Source organism: Vicugna pacos, chromosome 11 (genome assembly GCF_048564905.1).
Source record: "Vicugna pacos chromosome 11, VicPac4, whole genome shotgun sequence".
Classification (NCBI taxonomy): Eukaryota; Metazoa; Chordata; class Mammalia; order Artiodactyla; family Camelidae; genus Vicugna; species Vicugna pacos.
This window is the reverse complement of record NC_132997.1, coordinates 11,643,305-11,664,430: the sequence shown is the minus strand read 5'-3', so window position 1 is coordinate 11,664,430 and position 21,126 is coordinate 11,643,305. Positions and strand designations below refer to the sequence as shown.

Sequence of the window (21,126 nt, the reverse complement as noted above, 5' to 3'; positions counted from 1 at the left end):
ATTTCAGCTGCCTTTAGTTTATGTTCATGAGGCCACTCATGGGAAGGTCACTCTGTCCTGATAGATTGAGTTTCTTATCAGCAAAAAGCTCTGGACCCACTCATATTTCCCAGAGTTTTCTGCTGACCTGCTGACACTTTATATAATTGAGACCTAAGAAACTACTGAATATAAAATCCTTATTGTTATCATTTCCCCTCGAGTACCATAGGAATGGGGTGCTGTCTCAGGCTGTCTAAAGCCAGATCTGAACAAAGATAGGGTGATGGGCTGTGCTGCTGGACCTACACAGTCGAAGGGGATTTCCACCTTAGCTTTATAATCAGGCAGATTAGTTCAAATCTTGCCTTTACCAATTATTATCTTTGTGTCTTGGGGGAGAAACTGTACTTTTTTGTGTCCAAATTTGTTTATCTGTAAATAAGTTCAGTATTTATTTTAAGGTTTCTGTTTTAGAATTGAATGAGCTAATTCCTTCATTTAACCTAAAATAGTGATCGCATGGTTCTATGCTGGTGCCTTGGTAGTTGATTACTAAGGGAATTGGCAGTGAGAATGGGGGTGGGGGACCCCTGGATAATAGAGCTTATATTCCAGGATATGCTTGTAAAAGACTGGATGTGCAGTGGATTTTTAGTAAATATCTACTCCTTTCCTAATCTGCATTGATGGTTTATATATCTTTATACAAATATATGAACAATTTTTATTGCAATTTAAATATTTTTGTCGTATTTACATTATGTAGTTATAAAAAAGACGTGAAATAAAATGATTTGACTTTTATTTTCTTTTGAATAAGCAAAACAAAATAAAATAGAAAAGAAAAAAGTTTTGAAGGAGTAGAAATAATTTTATTTCTTTGGAATCAATTCCGTATAATAGGTTTTTTGTCGTGTTGTTAAACAGCATATAAAATTGATAGGTTGTGACATACTGGAAATGAGGAAACAGTGGAGACATACTACCTCTAATGCAGTCATTTTGTTACCAAGTCCAAACTCGTTCTGCTTGCTGCATGACAGGCCAATAAATGGGGAGATGAAATGTTGGAGTAAGGAATAGTGACTTTATTTGAAAATCTGGCAGACCCAGAAAATGGCATATTGATATCCAGTAGAACTCTCTTCCCCAAAGCAGAATTCTGTCTCCTTTTATACTAAAAAGCGGCGGGGATGTGGTTGGTTTTTGCAAACTTCTCGCTGTACGAATTGTTTCTCCTTGGAATCCTTTGTTCCTGCAGCTGTCCATGTGGGTCAAATTATGGTGCCCCCATAAAACCTCCAAATAAAAGAAAGGTTATTATCTATTTTGCAACTTGCCATCTGTACATAAGTGTAGAAGAGCTAATATCCTTAAAGATCAGAGCCTGGAGAATAGGCTGTCCTGGATATTTCAGGCTAAAGGCAACTTTTTTTCAAAAGGTGCAGATAGCAAGTCGGAGCCTAGAAAACAAGGTACAGTTTTAAAGCCAAACAAACACATCTAACATGGAGTCAAATTTGTTCTTTTCTATTACAATTTCTTTTTCTAACTCATAAATAATTTTAGTAAGAAACATGAGAAATTTTTTTTATTTTTGCTTCTTAATAACGAATTACAACTACACTTTATTGAGCAGGGATGCTGTGCGTGCCTTGGGGTCACAGCAAACTCTTGTTGGGGGTGGTCGACCCTGCAACATGCCTGATGTCCTGTGTGTGTTGGTGAGGGTCCCCCTAACCAGGGGCTCTCTTCAGGAACCACCATATGGGCATTGACCTCTGGAGACCTCTTTTTCAGCTGCAGGAAATTTTTTCAGATTTTGTGATGGAAAAATCACTCCTGCTGCTGATAATCAGGGAATAAAGGAAGAGGAAAAGGGCTTGAAGTAGAGTAGAAGAGAAGGACAGAAGATCAGGGAACCTGGGGGTTGGCAGCGGGGCCCCGGGAGAGAGAGGAGCAGAGGTGTGGTGGGTCCCGGCTACGGAACCAGCTCCTGCACCTTTCCCCGCACCCAAGCCACACAGATTTTAATTGGGCCCAGGACTCCCTCCTGTCTGGATGTCACCCTGGGCAGAACTTTGAGAATCGAAGCTAAGGGGTGGTCAACACTCACCTAGGGGGTCACTGAGGACTTTGCTCAAGTCCACATTGACTTTTCCAGTCATGTGCCTTCACCTGTTCTTTATCTCAGTATCTGAGAAGCAGGAGCAAGGAACTCATGGAGAGATCCAGGAAGATATCTGACTGTGTTAAGAGACGACAGTCACAGCGACACGTGGAGCGAAGACACTTGCAGTAAAGTAAAATAACTTCACAACTATTGCATCAGAGCTGCAAGTGTGAGAGAGCCTAAGCCTGTCTCAGAGTGCAGGGGACAAGAGGAAAGGAATGGTAAAATTAACACTGACATTTGAAATTTTGTTAAAAAGAATGCTACTGTTAATTGTATCACTTGAATGTATGCAGGTGTTTTTCTATGAGCATTCATAGGTTCACAAAACCCCACCAGCCACTCTTGCTCCCATCTGGTGTGGGCTTTCTCAAGCACAGTGCCCTTCCTGCTTGGGTGGGCCACGCTGCTGGTCCTTGCCTGGGGCCGGACTGCTACAGGACACTGAGTCCCCAAGGCACGGCCTGGGATACATGACAGGAACATCTCTGCTCTTGGCTGAGGGCCTCCGTTTCCCCCTGCAGTGTAAGAATGCCGGTGACTCAGTTAGAAGCATGCATCCAAGCCATCCTTCCGTGTCATCACCATCTAGAAGCGGTGCCTGAATCTTCTGAATTTCTGCAGAATGTTGTTTACAATCACCTTGAACAAGTGAGTGTGTGTCCTCTTTCAAGTGGAGGAATTACTGCCGTTTTCCTGGAACTTACTCACCACTAGTCCATCTGATTTTTCTGTGCTAGGATTCAGTATAGCCTGCTAATAACTCTGCAGTCAGATCTTGAAACCCTGATGAAGAGGATTATTTATTTTCTTTCCTTATATGATAGTATTTTACTTTCAAAATTCTGAGTTTTCTGTTCTTGGAGGAATTTTTTGGGTGTTTGGAGAAACAACTTTGCTCTTACCATCTTTGTGACCTGTTGCTATATGCATCTCACCTGTCTTCTGTCACTTGTGAGGCGGTTCCATTTGTGACCCTGTCCGGGTTATTCATGTTATAAAACATAAAATCTGTAAAAGTACAGAACCCTTTTACTCCGAAGACATTCCACAAATACTCCTTTAATCTGGGTGTGGTTTTAACAAGACACAATCATTAGAACATATACTTGCAGGTTGCCAGTGCAAAATCCCCAAATGAATAGTCTAGCTCAACATCTAAAATCTTTCTTATCTACCTTGGATATGTATGGATAAGTGAAGCAGTTTGCTAAGAACTCAAGACCAGGTTTAGGATACAGGCTGATGTAGCTCAGCAGGTCCTCCCAAGCTGATGCTCTGCCAGAGAGTGGGGTTGAGGGGAGAGGGCGTGCCCTGCCCTCCATGAGCTGACAGTTTCATGGCAAACACCTTCACCAGGTGAAGAAATTGGAGTTTCTTCTATGAAGAGTGAGTCTGAAAAGAGCCCAAAAAGCGTGGGAGTGACACAATCCCATTTTTCTCAAGTAGGGGAGAGTGGCTGTGGGGCCACCTGGGAGACTCGTGAGTCCAGGTGGGCAGTGTTGGTGGCTTCCACTTGAGCGGTAGGATAGTGGGTAAAAGCGAACAGATTGAAGGCATGTTTAGATGGTAAAAAGAAAGAATTAAAGCTGTCTATGAAGGTAGGATGGAGTAAGGCCCAGGTTTCTGGGTGGATTAATGAGTTAAATGATGGTCCTGCTGTGTTTTGAGGACGGAAAGCTGCAGAGGGATTTCTGGGGGAAAACTGATGTGTTCAGCTGTGGGTAAAGTGAAAGGTTGTTAGATGTGTGGTCTGGGAGCTCAGGTGAGAGCCAGTAGTGAGTAGGGAGAGGGGAGAGAGACTTTCAAATAATTTTATCTTGTGAACATACATATAAGGATGAGTAATGACACACTTAACCCCTCTATATTCTGTATTTAAAACCCAGTAACATTTTGCTATATTGATTGCAGGGGTTCTTAATTTTTTAATACAAATAAAATAAATAGAAACAAAATAGTGGAGTTAATGAATATCTTAGAGTTGATGTGTGTCCTTGTATGTATTTTGATTTCTCATCTGTTTATAAACATAATCTACAAAAAGTTAACTTGCTTAGAATAAGAGTTAAACACAGGGACATGACACACTCTGTTGGGGGTTGAAGGTGATATCTTTGGCAAATTATGTAGCCTCTCTTTGCCTTTGTTGCATCTTCTGTGAATGCCCCCGGGCCCCTCATCACAGCTGATTTCCTAGACTAGAAGTTGGGAGGGAGGCTGCTGAAGGGAGTAAGAGGTGGCAACTGCTAGGAACAAAGAAGACAGAGACAAAAACAGATTAAAGCCTAGAAACTGAGTCCTAATACCCTCAAAGGAGAAATAATCCCACAGTGTTTTGAGCCACTTACCATAAGGGAAACAAAATCACGTGGATCCAAATCTCTTGAGCATATGTATATTGTGGGTGGGAGGGTATCATCAGAAAAGGGTTGAGAAGAGGCTTTTTGGTTTCCCTTAACGTTTTCAGTAAGAATGGGGCGCAGAAGCGAAAACCACCCGCTTCACAGTAGAAGGTGTTGTTTTGTGCGAAACTGACCAAAGTTTGGAAACCAGTCATCAGTGGTGCTGGGAAATGAAGAGGCTTCTGGATTGGGTTGGGCACTTGCTGTGACTTCCAGGTGACCTGCTGGCTGGGGGCTGTGAGGCGGGCAGTAGGTTTGCAGTGTGACCTGGGCATAATCCCTGGCTCTGAGGCTGCTGGTCTGACTAGCAGACCTGGGCAGATGCAGTCCTATTGGGCATCTCGCGATGTGGCCTGGGACAACTGCCATGCTGAGGGGGAGAGGAGGGATCCCCTAAGGAGGTGTCCCTGTGAAGAGTAGAAACGTCCTCCTGCAGGGGAGGAAGAGCCTCTGAGCAGTGGGCCGGATGCACAGGCAAGAGCAGTCTGAGCACGGAGATTTCGGGGACCTGGAAGTCATAAAGTGGCCCGAACAGCCTTGTTCCTGAGAAACTGGAGGGAAAAGAAGCTGCAAATGCAGGCTAATTTCAGACCCTGTGGTGGGTCATGAGTGATAGGAAAGAAATGGTCAGGGAGGCACGAGAGAACCCTGTGGTTCTCCCAGTTGGGGCGTCACACCAGAGGGAGGTGCAGAGTTATAGACTTTGTCACTTTTTATCTGTGTGACTTTGAACAATATCACCCCACCTCTCTCTATATATATCTTCATCTGTAAAGTGACAGAGTGACAACTCGTGTCATCAGAAGGCTTAGTTTAGCTCTGATCCTCTTTGTGCAGTCCTGTCAGTGCTGCCCTGCAAGGTTCTGCAGTGGCTGCTCTTACCCTGAGATGGGAGGGCGTAGAAGGGCATTGTAGCACCCGAGGGCAGGAAGGGGTTGCTTTAAAAGCAGACATGTAGCCTCCTGCAGCTGCAGACCTACAGGCAGTTTGGTTTATGGTCGTGGAGAGGACTTTGGAGGTCTTAGCATCGCCTTAAGACTTGTTTTCCCTTGGGGACCTGATTTGCCTTTGCAGATTAATGTTGAAGATTTGGGCTTCTGGCAAAGCTGTTTTCAGAGATGGGTATATATGTAACATATAGTATAAAAGGAAAGGTTTTATTTAATATTTGGGACTTTGTAGCTGTAGGGAACAGCTCTGTTGGCCTGGTTTCCACGGAGGACACTAGCGGTCGTCAGAGCGTGCGGGAGGGCAGGCAGCCTGCAGTGCTGCTGCGGGGGTTCTGCCCAGCAGGACGCTCTGCTGAGTTGACTCTTCTCTGAGTTTGGTTGCCAGAGGAGCAGACAGCAAAGTAATGAGTTCTGGTGGGATTGTATAATGACAGGAAGAAAGAGGGAGCCGTAGTTCTTCGGGACTACTATACTCTTTTGGTTCCTGATCCAGTGTGTCCCATTACAGAATTGATGAGTTGTGTCTATTCTGGGACTTGATTGAAATAAACGTGCAGCCTGAATATAAGAGTTATGTTTTATTTGTCAGGAGGACTCGAGCCAGGATGACCGCCTCTCGGAACACTCTGAGGGACTGCTCCCAAGAGTAGGGGAGAAGCTAGGATTATATAGGAGCTTTACAACAAAGACCAGGTAGTCAGAACAATAAAACATTGCTTGTTATCTAAAGAAAGCCAGGTATCTCAAGTTCATGAATTTAATGCTTTTCAATATATGGGAGGAAGCCAACATTTGGGCTGACTGAATATATACTTTAGACAAGCACCTAGCTATCTAGGGCCAGTAATCTGTCCTTTCTTATTCTGAGTCTGCTCAGAGGGCACCGTTGTGAATGGCTGCAGGCCTGTCTTCACTGGGGGGTGGCGGCAGCCGCTGATGACTTGTTTTCAGCATTCTTTGTTTAGTGACATGGTTGCAATATTTTCATTCAATTTGTAGTATTTTCTTTCACAGAAAATTATGATATTACCCTGATTATGGATAATCTGGAAGCTTGGAATGGAACCGAGATGGAATTACTGCAGGTAACTTCTACTTTAATAAGCCATGTGTAAACATGAACATGGAGGAAGCATACAAAAGAATTCGGTGGTGAATGGGAAGGGTTTCTGCACGTACAGGAGAAGGCAAGGCAGAATTCCTCTTCTTTGTGGGCAGGTATGTGAGTCCAACTTTCCTTTCTGAAGTGCTTTCTGAGAACTGTATATGGTAATGAACCAACATTGACAAACGGTGGCACACATTGCATTTAAGAGCTGGCTGGCTTCAACTTGGGTATTGGACAGGTGGAATTCATAGGCAGTGGTCAGGTGGATGGGACAGAGATGGAGCCCAGGCCTGGGCCCATATTCAGGTTGCAATCGCCATTTACTCACCATAGCGCCTTGGACTTGAATGTAACCTCTCTTAAACTGATGGTGAATATGTGAAATGGGCATGATAATATTCGTTACTTCCTGGGATTGTTGTAAGTTCTGAAGATTATTATAGCACACATGAAGCACTTAACACACTGACACTTAGCAGTGTACACTTTGTTCGACCACCACGCTTGGTGTGTGTCAGAGCCTTAAAGGCAGCATGTGTCTGTTTAGGATGCACTGGTAGCCCCTTGGCTAGTTTGTGAATTTGGTGATTTCCTTTAATACTTGTAACTCTGTGTGCCATGGGCAGTTATTTTTATGGACAGATGAGGAATCTCAGGGTAAAAAAGACTGTGTAATTTGCCCAAAGTCAGACCATAATTTTGGGTGCAAGGGCCTCGGTTCAGCATGGGTTCCTGGGCCTTCTCCTCTCTCCGTTCAGCACCAGAGCCAGATGTGGGCTCGGCTGTTTCCCAGCCCAGAATATCCGGCAGGCCACAAGACACACCTGGTCCTGTGCTGCTTGAGCAAAATCTCCGGAGGAGAGGCAGTTACAAAAGGGATAAACATAAAAACAGATGACAGCAAATTGTGATCAGCTCTGAGAAGGAAAGGAATACGTCTGGCCGTGCAGAGCTGGGAGCTTTCCCATCGGGGCTGCTCTGGGGGCGCTCATCTCAGCTAAACAAGCTCTGCTGCTGCACCAAGGCAGGAAGGCAGGGCGCGTGTGGCCAGGTAGACAGGGCCTCGTTGATTGTACTCATTCCCTATTAAGTGGCAGGTGTCACAGGCACTTAACTAATAAACAGATGTTGGCCATAATCATCACGCATTTTGCTTGGTAGTTTTATTGGCGCCAACTTTGAGAGGAGGTCTTTGAATCTGGGGAGTTTGCCGCATGTCCGTGATTACCATGGATATACCCCCACTGGTCTTTCAACCTAGACTGGTGTGGCTGTCATGTCCCAGCCTTGTGAATGGCATCGTGTAGCTTCTCCCAAGTGGCCCAAATGGCTGACATTGATATGCTTAATTCGTAGGAAATGGTATGTGACAATAAGAGAAAATGTTAGTAAGAAATTGCAAAACTAGAAAATAACCAATTCTTCCCCTGCTGGGGGACCGTACCCTGTGTCACTCGCACCACTCACTGCCTGTCACCTCCTCCCTGAGGACTCCGTGTTCAGAAGCCACTCTGAGCCTTTGAAGAACATTTTGCCTCATGACACTGTTGACTAGGACCTGCGACCTCTCTGTCCCTGGTTAACTCTCTCTTCAAAGCCATTTAAATTTCTTGCAGGCTCCTCCACTCAAATGTAAGAATAGCCCCTTTAAACTTCTTGATGCAGCTCCTTAATGAAGATCTTGGGAAGGAAACCTAGCCAAAACCTGGGAGGTATTCACATAGTGAATGTAACCTGAGCATTTATTGACGTTCAGAATCAGAGCGGTGGGAGACACAGGAAGGCCTTTTTAAGTTAGAAAGTGGAAAGAGAAAGGACTCAGGATGTTTGAGACTGAAACATCTCAGTCCCAGCCAGCAAGGCACCGGCGTTCAGGATGGTGTGTGGGGAGTGCAGAGTTCTCAAAAAGAAAGAAGTGGTGGGATGGCAGGGAGGACATTTAGGTACTTAACTGGGGAAGGAAAAAGTTGGCTGAACAATTCATGGTTGAACAAGAGGATTGTGACATGATGTGCTTGTATTTTGGAGAGAAGGGTTTTGTGGAGCCAGGCCTAAGGAGAAATCTCTCTGACTGGGGAGTCAGCACAACAAAAAAACACAGAGAACCGGGCAGACCCCATGGCCCCTGATGGGGGAGAGGCTGCCCACCAATTGGAGACCTGGAGGCTGCTTCTGTCCCTTAGCTGGGGCCTCAGACCTCACTTCACATCCCAGTCCTGTTGATACAAGAAAAAATATGTGGGGCATGAGAAGGGCTGTGTCCCAGGCTTCCGTTGAGCCCCTGGGATGTGCCCCACCAGATTTTGTTCCTTGACTTCATGCAGTAAAGAATTCAAGAACAAGCCAGTGTTGAGTAAAGGTAGATTTATTCAGAGAGATACATTGACAGGCATGAGAAACATCACGAAGTATGGGGGTTTGATGCTCAGATTAAAAGTAGGCACATACTCCACAGAAATAGTGTGGGCCTTCTCCGAAGAGGTAGAGAGAGGGGTTCCTGGGAGGTGGCTCTGTGTTGCTCCTTTTCTTGGGCTTGGTGGTTTCATATGCTAATAAGTAGAAGGACCAGCCTTAGGGCAAGGGGCTGGGATTCCAGGGAGTTGGCCATTTCCCACCCTTTGACCTTTTGTGGCTAGCCTTGTGACTGCCATGGTGCCTGGGGCCGTGTTATTCACCATGTTACTATTACAATGGGTGTATAATGAAGCTCAAGATCTGCTAGAAGTTAAATCTCTTCATCCTGAGCCTCAAGACCTATTGGGGGTTGAATTCTTCACCATTTTGATGTTAATTGCTGTGGTCTTTCTTGAATGGCTTGCTCTGCCCCCTTCCATCCTGTCTCACTGTGATGACACAGAGAGAGCAAAGGCCGGGCCCTGCGTGTGCTCCTGCATTTAACAGCGGGAGATGTGGGGTGGGCTGAGGATGACTCTGAGTGGTGAAAAATATGTTTCAGATATTCCCACATGAGACATGGGGACCTGCCAGCAGCCATCGCAGATTTATCTCACGGGCATTATCACTTGTGTTGTTACGGAAACAACAGGCCAGCCAAGAAATAAGCACCACTCAGAGGGTGGGAGTACTGAGATTTATTATGCCAGCGGGCTCAGAGGGGCTTCTGTTCCCAAGCCCTGAGCACCTCCAAGACGTGCACATGAGGTTTTATAGGGTTAATTACAAGTATGGGGCTTTTAGCCAATAAGGCTCAAACAACAAAAAGCAAGGAATCAGTACACTGAAGCTTATCAATTTGGAACAGATCATGTTACTGACAATTGTTGACCTTGGATTTACGAGTTAGCTTGTTAGCCCAGTAAACTGACACTGAACTTCAGATTTACGAGTTAGCCCAGCAAAACTTAGATCAGTAAACTGACACTTATCACACTTAGATTTGTGACTTAGCTTGTTAGCCCAGCTGGGGTTTTTGTTCACAGTGTCACTCATCTTTTCTATTTTTCTTTTTTTTTTTAAAGTATTTAATCCAAATTTAATATCAGGATTTTTTTGGAAAGAAATTTCTCTTTTTCTTTTCTTTGGGGCTCTTTTGGGGGGTAGGTAATTAGGTATATTTATCTGTTAGTGGAGGCCCTGGGGCTTGAACCCAGGACCCCGTGCACACTAAGCACACGCTCTACCACCTGCCCCATCATCTTTTTCTTTTTGCTTTAGCTGCCAAGAATCTTACAGCTGAATTTCTAGTCGGCCTTTAACACTTGCCCTGACTTCATGGAATCCATTTTTATGAGTTTACCTCCCCCTGGTTTCATTTAAGTATTGAATCTCCATTTTCTCTTCACTCTCACTTTTGCCTTTTTGTTGTTATGGTTGTTAAGCTGTGTTTAAAAAATTGTTTAATTTCTCTTTTAGCAGGAGGCTGAAGTAAATAAATTTGTAAACAAACATCACACTTAAATGCTTTTATATATTCTAAGCTGTTTAGTAGTTAATTAAAAACCAAATTGAATATTAAAGGGATAACATTTTTAAATTATTTTTTAATTTTTTATAAAGACATAGCTGATTTAAAATATATGTTTCAGGTGTACAATAGATGCTCCATTTATAGTTACTGTAAAACATTGTCTGTATTCCCTGTGTTGTAAGATACATCCCTCTAGAGTGTTTACATTACATGTTGCAGTTTGTATAAGAAATTTGGGTAACGCAGAGTCTGGGACGTGGCTGTGGCTGACCCAGGTTCACGCAAACCCTGCCTGTCAAAGCTCAGGCCTTCACTCCTGTCTGCAGGGGAGCGAGTGGAGGCAGCTCTCATCAGCGCTGGCACCACACTCTGAGTGGCAGTGACAGCAGTGACTGTGTGTGGACGTGAAAATTGTTGTTCCAAGAGTTTTACATGCTTTTCTGCATTTAATAATTAAAGCCCTCCTGTGAGGAAGCGTTTTAAGTTTTTAATGAATAATACATTTTATTTTGATACTGATAGACTTCAAAACTCCGGAAAATTTACAGGAGTAGTACAATAAATGCTTAGATACAGTTCACCTTAAAGGACACTATTTGCCCTTTTGTGACGGGCTTATTTTAGCATAAATTTTCAAAGTTCATTCATATTGTAGCCTGAATCAGTACTTTATTCTTTTTGTTTGATAATATCCTTTTCCTTTTTTTTGTTTTTGGTCTATTTAAAAATATTTTCATTGAAGTCTAGTCAGTTTATAGTGTTGCATCAGTTTCTTGTGTACAGCACAAAACTTCAGTTAAATAGGAACATACCTGTATTCATTTTCATATTCTTTTTAAACATAAGTTACTATAAGTTATTAAATATATTCTCGGGTGCTATACAGTATAAACTTGCTGTTTATTGTATACATACTCAGCATCTGCAAATCTTGAACTCCCAATTTATTCCTTCCACACCCTCTCCCCTCTGGTAACCATAGTTTGGTTTCTATGTCTCTGTGTCTGTTTCTGTTCTGTAGATAAGTTTATCTTTTTGTTTCTTTGTTTTTGTTTTTTCTGTTTGTTTGTTTTAGATTCCACATGTGAGCGATCTCATATGGTATTTTTCTTTCTCTTTCTGGCTTATTTCACTTAGAATGACATTCTCCTGGTCCATTCATATTGCTGCAAGTGGCATTATTTTATTATTATTTTATTGCTGAATAGTAGTCTATTGGACATATATACTACAACCTCTTTATCCAGTCATCTGTCAGTGGACATTTAGGTTGTTTCCATGTCTTCATATTGTAAATAGTGCTGCTGTGAACATTGGGGTGAAAGTGTCTTTTTGAATTATGGTTCCTTACGGATATATGCCCTGGAGTGGGAATGCTGTGTCATCTGGGCCCCCAAGGTTTTGTCTTTTGAGGAACCTCTATACAGTTTTCCACAATGGCTCCACCAAACTGCATTCCCACCACAGTGTAGGAGTGTTCCCAATTCTCCACAGCCTCTCCAGCATTTAGTGTCTATGAACTTCTGAATGATGGCTATTCTGACTGGTGAAAGGTGATACTTGTTTGCAGTTTTGATTTGCATTTCTCTGATAATGATATTGAGCATTTTTTCATGTGCCTATTGGCCATTTGTATGTCTTCATTGGAGAAATGTTTCTTTAGGTCTTCTGCCCATTTTTGGATTGAATTGTTTGTTTTTCTTTTTTATCAAGTGTAAAAGCTGTTTACATATTCTGGGAATTAAGCCCTTGTCACTTTCATTGAATGCAACTATTTTCTCCCATTCCATAGGTTGTCTTTTTGCTTTAATTTTTGTTTTCTTTCCTGTGCAAAAGCTTGTAAGTTTAATTAGAACCCACTTGTATATTTTTGCTTGTATTTCTATTGCTTGAGTAGACTGCTCTTGGAAAACATTGTTGAGATATATGTCAGATGTTTTGCCTATGTCTTCTTCTAAGAGGTTTATAGTGTCTTGTCTACAATTTTAAGTCTTTAAGCCATTTTGAATTCATTTTTTTGTATGTTGTGAGGGGGTAGTCTAACTTCATTGATTTACATGCAGCTGTGCAGTTTTCCCTGCACCATTTGCTGAAGAGGCTGTCTTTACTCCATTGTATGTTCTCACCTCCTTTGTCAAAGATTCAATTACCAAAAGTTTGTGGGACTATTCTTGGTAATTTTGTTTATCCATTCATTGATGGATGGATATTTTTAGTGACTTTTAGCTACTCTGAATGATACTGCTATGAATATTGATGTGCAAGTTTTTGTGAGAATACATTTCCATTCTGTTGGCTGTACAGTTGGCCCACCATATCTGTAGTTTCCACTTCATGGATCCAGATGGCTGATTGCAAAAGGACTTGATCATCCTTGGATTATGGTATCCAGGGTGAGGGGTTCCTGAAACCAACCCCCCGAGGACACTGAAGGATGACTCTACATGTAGGAGTGGAATTGCTCAGCCACATAACTCTAACCTTTTGAGGAAACATCGGGCTTTTCCAAAGAAGCTGCCCCATTGCCCCTTTCCAACGGCTGCATATTGAGGGTATCCATTTCTCTGCCTCCTGACTGACACTTGTTATTGTCCATGTTTTGATTATAACCATCCTAGTGAGTTTAAAATGAGATCTCATTTTGATTTTGATTTCGCTAGTGATGCTGAGCATCTTTTCAGATGCTTATTGGCCAATTGTGTATCTATTTAAATCCTTGGCAAATTAAAAAATTGGGTCGATTTTCTTTGTATTGTTCAGTTGTAAGCATTTGTTTTATATCCTGGATACTAGTCTCTTATTAGATATATGCTTTGCAAGATTTTTCTCCTTTTCTGCAGATTGTCATTTCACTTTAATTTTTTTAAACATTAAAACAATTTCTTTATAGGGGAGGGAATTAGATTTATTCATTTTGTTTTTCTTCCTTAGCACGCACTCTATCATTTGAGCTACCCCTTTCCCCTTTCATTTCACACTCTTGATGATGTCCTTTGTAACAAATGATTTTAATTTGATGAAGTCCATTTTATCTATTTTGTTTTATCACTTGTGCTCTTGGTATTGTATCTAGGAAGCCATAGCCTATCCTATGACCACAAAGATTCATACTATGTCTTCTTTTAGAAAGTTCATACATTTAGTTTTTACGTTTCTGTCTGTGATCCATTTTGAATTAATATTTGTTATATAAAATACGGGGTCCAGATTCCAGATACATTCTTTTGCCTTCAGATACCCAGGAGTCTCTGCTCCATTTGTTGAATAGACTATACTTTCAATGGAGTTTTGTTGGCACATTTCTGGAAAACTGACTGTAAATGTAAGTTTCCCCCCAGGATTTTTTATTGTGTCTCATAGATTTCTGCATCCAAACTTATGACAGAAGCATAATGACTTGAGTGCTATAGATTTGCTGTAACCTTTGAGTGAGTCCTCCAAACTTGCTCTTCTTTTTCAAGATTGTTTTGGCTGACCTGGGTCCCTTGCTTTCAATATGAATTTTGGGATCAGTTTTTCAATTTTTGCAAAGAAGTCAGCTGGAATTTTGATAGGGATTCCATTAAATATGTAGATTACTTTGGGAAGTCTTAACATTTTTAACAATATTTTCTACCATTGCATGATCATGGGATGCCTTCCATATATGAAGATATTTTAAATTTTTTTTGGTGATACTTCAAAATATTCAATGTACAAATCTTGTAAACTTTTGTTAAATGTATCCCGCATTTTATTTTTTATGCTGTTGTAAATGGAAAGGCTTAGCTTCATAAGGGTGGGACTATATATATCAATTTATTTATTCCTAGGATTCCTACATAGCAAATACACTAGGTTTATATTTGCTACATTGATCTATCCACAATTCTTCCCACCCCCGTGTCATAAGAAACCAAGATCCAGCTTAAGCCATCTGAACACCTATGTGGAAGTGAGAAATGAGACCTTTGGGTGGGGTTTGTGTAGATGATACTGAGATCTTATTCAGGATGGCTTCATCTTAATTTCTTTTAAACAATCCTTTCAGAGTATATAGTCAGATACATTAGGAAAATGCTCTTTTGATGTGCAGAGGAGCTAAGACTATAATTTTCAAGTAATTTCTAGTGAGAGTGTTGTACTTGAAACATAATTTGCATCAATCTTTGAAGATTTATGTTTCAGGAGCTTTGAGTAAATAATACCTGTCTTTATTCAATAACTACAACTAAATGCTCAAGCAACATGTAAGAGTTTGAGCAAACTGCTCCCGCCCCGTAGTGTTGGTTGGTTGCAGCTGTAACTGGAGTCAGCGCTTACCTTGCCCAGTACACTTGTGCTGATCTGCTCAAAACAGTTCGTCCAACAGTTTGTCGGTAGTCTTTTAGACAAAGCCATAAAGCATTGATTTAAGGTTGCTGGAATGTAATCTATTCTTATTAATATTAAGTAAGCACATATTGAGTACTTACTGTATGTTGGGAATTGTCCCTCAGCCTCACATGAATATTACTTCTAATAAAACCTCTCATATTTCCCTGTTATTTGCACTTTACAGATAAGGAGACTGAGGATTAGGTCTTCTCTCTTTTGGGGGGAGCTCATTATCAATGATGGGAAGTTGTAAGGAAAAAGATATTGATTCATCCAGAGAAAATATTTTTCTGAGATTCAGTATTGAAGAAGGTAACCACTGAAGAGGGTGATCATTGTTTGAGTGAGACGAGCCCCGGGTTGTACGGAGTCAGCATCCCTGTCCTGGACGCTTCACGTGTAGAGCTGCGTGGTGGGTGAGGTGGCACGGCCGCGCAGGGAAAGCGGATGCCGGGCCGTTGGGCTGTGCTCAGGCCCGGTGGGGCTTTCTCCTAAGAGCAGTGGACCGTCATTGACAGATTTTAAGTAGGCTAGTGCGGTGCTCTCGTAGATCACTTTTGTCTTGTAGAATGCTTAGAAACATTTAGAAGGCTTGGCAGGAGGTGATGTGATGAGTCAGAGTAGGGTGGCTGCGAGGTGTAGCAGTGTTCAATTTTCAAGTGATTTTCAGTCCCAGGTTTGTGGCTCAGTAGCCGTGTCACTTTGGATGACACACCCAAGGAAGTGAAACAATTTATCTAATCAATAGAAGCAGTGATGTACCGAACTCCCAGGACTGCTGTGTAGATCCAGTGAGATAACGTGTGCACAGTGTGCAGCATGGTCCCCAGCACAGAGTCAGTGCTGAGGGAGTGCCAGTGAGTACCTGGTAGGACAGGTGTGGGTGGTGGATCTCGTTGACTGAGGAAATTTGTCCCTGAAGGAGGGGTCTTGTCACATCTGTGAGTGATTGGCCTGAGCTGGGAGAGGCAGGGAGACCTTGTCCCCGACCATGGGCCCTGGGCAGGATGGCTATGGGAGGAACACCGTGAAGTTAGCTCTTGGCAGGTGGAGTTGGAGGTGCCCTTGAGACATCTAAGTGCAGTGTCACAATCACAGAAGTGGTCTGGCCCCGGGCTGTGCATTTTCCTGCCGAGATATTGATCTCTGAACGTGAAGACATACTTTACAGGACAAGTGAATAGTAGTATCATCTCTCATCAAAGCTCACATCTCTTTATTCATCACTCACTTTGCTAATTGGGTACTTACAGAACACACTTCACTGTCCTCCCCTGGGCTCAGGCTCCACAGAAAAGAGCTGGTGAGTCTCCCTCTTTTCCAGAAGAAGACACATTTAGCTGGTAGACTTCTATACCTCGCCAGACTTAGAATTTTAGGTTGTTGATTTAATTCTATTTTCTGTTGGTCATCTCCTGACAGGAGAGACGTTTTACCTCATGGTCAGGTTTCAATTAGCTGTTACTGAGAATTGCTGGTCTGATCCATAGTGTATTTATTCTATTAACTTTGTAGAGTACTTATCATTTTTCTGTCTTTGCTCTTTAATTTTGTTTGCCCCTTCAATTTTCTATCTTATTTGGGACCTTATTTTATTTTTTAATTAAAAAATGTCTATTAGCAGTTAACAAAACAAAAGCAAAGAAAAAATGCACATGATAGCTAAATTTAGAAAATATCTTGTGTGTTTTCTGTCTCAGCCATGGAGGGTTCTAGAAACTCGTGAAAAGCTTCATTACATAAGTTCCTTTAAATTCTGATTAAGAAATAAAACCTTCCTTCCTCATCTTTCAAGCTGCACAGCTAATTGTCAAGAAAGTGAGGGGAAATTCTCAGAAGCCAAGACAAACCAGAAAGCAGGGATTCTGGGAGATACGTGAGCCTTAGAAGCCCTGAGGTGCTGGTTGGCTCCTGAACTGAGTTTCAGTTGCCCTGGCAGGAGGGCAGGAGGTGAGCCTGTGGCCTCTCACACTGGGAGTTGGATGGCTGTTCTTATGTAAGGCCAAGCACATCCTGAGAATCCTGCTTTATAAAAGGTTGAATTAGAAAGAAAAGAATAAAAGCATTCCTCAAGGCAAGGAAGTAAGGAAAGTAAAATTTTTTGGAAGCGGGAAAAAATAACATATCCAAAGTAAGGATTTAGTTTAAAGCTGTTCTGGCATGAGAGTGACCACAAACCCATGGCAGAAAATCACAGCTCCTCCCGGAAAGAGAAGGTGTGTTTTGAATGAATCAGTGGACAGCCATTCTGAAAAAGGCCTCCAGAGTCTTCTGGATCAAGATACTGGACTCAAACACCTCCCTTCCATGGTCTCATTTAAATAACCAGAAAGGTTTTAAAGGAAAGAAGCCACAATCATATTTCTATTTATTGACATTACTTTATGCTAGGAATTCAAAGGTGACTATGGAGTTGTCTCCTCTTTATGGACCTTACTTTCTATTTGACATAGTTGGGGAACTTGGTGGAGGGTGGTGTTAGTATGTTGCAATTAACCAGGAGAGGAGTTTAAGAAAGCAGTGAAGGGTTGGTGACATTTTTCGCTGAGGACAGTCCTGTTCAGTTGGCTTGTAATTACAGGCTCGTTGAGTTGTCACTGGAGGGAATTAATCTTAAGGAATTTGGACTTAACTCAGGCCTCTTCAGAATGGACAAGTGAACCTGGAGAAAGACAGTCAAATCTGTGCAGACATTGAAGTTCACTTCAACATGCGGTATCCATGAGCCAAAGATAGGACTAGTAGGCAGCACTTCTTGAGGACAGAGGAGTGGTTTTTAAGGTTCTTCAAGAATGAATCCCAAGGTACCGGGATGGCCAGTTGTCAAACTGTGACTTTGCTCTTTGGACAGTGTATCCACCAAGGGTATTGGCCGTTTACAAGTTTCCATTTCTCTTTAATACATGTCAGGTTATGAGGACGTGGGCATAAACGTTTCACACCTTGTCAAGGTGACTTTGGGTACCTGCCTAGAAGCATGGGCACAGTTGCGGCTGCGTCATACATCTTGCCGCACATCCCGCTCCCCGGCTCCGTGATCACGGCAGAGTGGTTCCTTATTGAGCTGTCCATCTCCTCTGTGACATCGTAACCAAACAAAAGACTGGAGAGTATTAGCTTGGCTTTTTTCTTTTCTAACATTCCCTTCAAATTATGATGACTGATAGTGGACCCAGTTACGTTTGCAGATGATTTACAAGTAGGGCTGTCAGTACAAACCTTGTAATCCCCGCTGTGTGATCTAGAGAAGAAAGTTACACTCTTTCCAAATTGTTTTGATGCACTTATGTGGGAAAATGATGTATGTTTGAATATGTATTTCCTCTCTTAATCATCATGGCTAGAGATGAATATTTGTAGACATGGAATGAGTACTCTGTATTTGAACTGTATGGTCCCCTAAATTCTCCCCAGCTTTTTAAAGTCATCACTGGAGTGCTACCTCCAGAGTGCCGCAAAGCATCCAACACTGCCTGCTCTTCGGACACTGTAAGTTTCCAAGTTGGAGAAGGCTGCTGGCTGGTGAGGCATTCTCTCGCACATCTCTGGTTGGGTGATGTGAGCTGAGAACACAAGAATTGGCAGACAGTAACTAACCACGATCACGTCCATTTCTGGAACACTCATGGAGGATTTTACACCTATGCTAGTGGAATACATTATTTCATTTAGTTTTCCCAACAATCATAATTAGATTTTATCACCTGTATTAAAAAGGAAACTGTCAAAGCGAGTGACGTGCAGACTTTGGACTGGAACACGGGTCTTTCTGATCCCTGTCTCTGTTCCCTCCCCGGCCTATCCTTGCAAGTGACCAGGAGACTCTTCCTCAGTCTTGAGTTTCCCTCTGATGTTACCGCTCTCTTTGTTTCTAAGAGAGGAAAACAAGTCTAAACTTACTTTCCAGTCGGAAATGGAATGGAGAGTTAACGTTGGAAGCCGGGAGAATCTGTCCTGTGATGAAGTGGTCTCCGAGCCACTTCCACTGGGATGTCACATCACTGTCTGGGCCCCTTGCTCAGCCTGTGCACAGGTGACAGCGCAGTTGTGCCGAGCAGTCCTCCCGGACAGGGCAGTGGGTTGGAAATGAGTTTGGGGATTTGGTTTCATTACACAAGTTCCTGAGGGCCTTGACCTGGCACTTCGAGTGGGAGCATTCCCTGTCCCACAGACTGTGCTCTGGGCCCATGCAGACCTGACGTGGCCTCAGCGTGAGTCTCAGGGCCCGTGGTGATGAGGAGCATTTTAGCCCAGGGTCTGCCGGAGGCTCTGAGACTACTGGGCTGTGGGACTTTGTCCAGGATGATAATAATTCCTCCCCGAGTTTCAGATTTCCTTGCCTGTGAGCCGGGGTAGTAGTTGTTTCTGAGATGATTGTAATGATTCAGTAACGGGCGCAGCATATGCTGACAGGTAGCTGGGTGCTTTAGGAGCAGAAGTCGCAATCACTCTGTCAGCCTCTCCCTGTGCGCTCTGTGCTTTGAGAAGTTGTGTGTTTGGTGAAAGTCCCGCCCAGACCCTAGGGTCTAGATGAACTGTTGTTCCTTTACTTTTGCTTCCTTTTCCTCTTTCCCTTCTCTGTGTCCCATGTTTAGGTAGCAGATTCCTCTATTTCAGGGAATACGGGCTTTTCTAGTAAAGGGACAGGTGGAATGCGGAGAGGTGGGGCCCAGAGGGGGTCTGGAGTGTCTGCACAGTGCTGCTTCCCTGCGTTTCTGCATCCGGTCCCATCAGTGCACTAAGTCAGCCTTCCTCTTCCTTCCTGTGTCATCGGGTCTCTGTTTTAAGGGAAAACCATTTTTATGGGTCTTTTTTCACTTACGTGTTTCATTCAGATGCTTGTTGCTTTTCTCCCTGTGCTTCAGCGTTCCGAGGAGAGAATTCAGCCGTGCAGCATCCTCTCCGAGCTCTACGAGTTGATCGGCTTCCACTGCAAGTCCACCTTCTTCAAGCGGGTGGCCCCCGTGCGGCACGCGGCCCCCGGCATCCCAGAGCCTGGCGGGAAGGCCTGCTCCCGACTCCTCCTGCAGACGCTTCCTGGCTACAGTCTGTCGCTGGACCTGCAGGACTTCAGCAAATGTGTTGGAACTAAAACATTGCTTCAGTCCCATTAACCATGCCTGGTTTGGGCCCTGCTGTCCTGCCTCATCAGGGTGAATTTTGATTCATTTAGAACAGGGCTCAGCAGACTTTTCCTTTCAAGGGCTTGGGGGTAAATATTTCAGGGTCTGAAAACCTCCTGATCTCTGGTGCAGCTGCTCAGCTCTGCGGTTTAGATGCCAGAACAGCCAGACAGTCCACACACCCATAGAGCTTTATTAACAGCGGTGGCTGGGGCTGGATTGGGTGTATGAACTGCAGTTTGTCCCCACAGCCTCCTCAATATTGACACCTGCAACAGAGTGTACATTTGTGACAATGGGTGAACCTACACTGACACATCATCATCACCCATAGCCCATACTTGACACTAGGATTTACACATTGTGTTGTGCACTCTGTGGGTTTGGACAGATGTACAATGACATGTATCCACCATCACAGCATCATACAGAGTCGTCTGTCTTAGTGACCTTAAAATGCTCCGTGCTGCACCTCATTCATTGCTCTTTCCCCTTTAGCCTCTGGCAGCCACTGATCTTTCAGTCTCTGTGTTTTTCCCTTTCCCAGAACACCATACAGTTGGAATCTGACAGTTGCTGAAACTTCCCAGATTGGCTTCTTTCACTTGGTAATATGCATTTAAGGTTCCTCTATGTCTTTCCATTCCTTGATAACTCATTTCATTTTAGCACCAAATAATAGTCCATTTTCTGGCGGAACCACAGTTTATTTATCCATTCACTTACTGAAGAAGAGCTTAGTTGCTTCTGAATTCTGTTGAGTATGAATAAAGCTGCTATTAACATCTGTATGCAGATTTGTGTGTGAACATAAGTTTCCATTTCATCGAGTAAACACCAAGGAGCACAGTTGCCAGATCAGATGTTAGAATTACGTCTAGCTCTGTAAAAAATTGCCAGAACATCTTCCAAAGTACCTGGGCCATTTTTCATTCCCACCAACAATGCATTAAAATTTCTGGTGCTCCACATCCTCACCAGCATTCGGTGCTGTCAGTGTTCTGCATTTTGGCAGTTCTGACAGGTGTGCAGTGGTATCTCGCTGTTTCAGTCTGCATCCCCTTGATGACAGGTGCTGTGGAGCATCTTTCCAAAGGCTTC

The 21,126-nt window shown here is 43.1% G+C and overlaps 1 protein-coding gene across 4 annotated transcripts in view; it reads left to right on the top strand.

Moving 5' to 3' along the window:
• Positions 1-20,292, top strand: part of LOC140699627 (trafficking protein particle complex subunit 9-like) — a 217,169-nt gene extending 196,877 nt beyond the window's left edge. For 2 of the 4 annotated variants that reach the window (XR_012077860.1, XR_012077863.1), the window contains exon 3: positions 19,768-20,019. Coding sequence is in view for 1 of the 4 variants with exons in the window: in XM_072972259.1 (XP_072828360.1) it covers positions 19,768-20,016 (249 nt within the window). In the remaining 3 variants the exon portion in view is untranslated. Of the gene's footprint in view, positions 1-19,767 lie in introns of all 4 variants that reach the window. The other 2 variants (XR_012077861.1, XM_072972259.1) reach the window with 2 other exon arrangements.
• Positions 20,293-21,126: the final 834 nt, after the last annotated feature.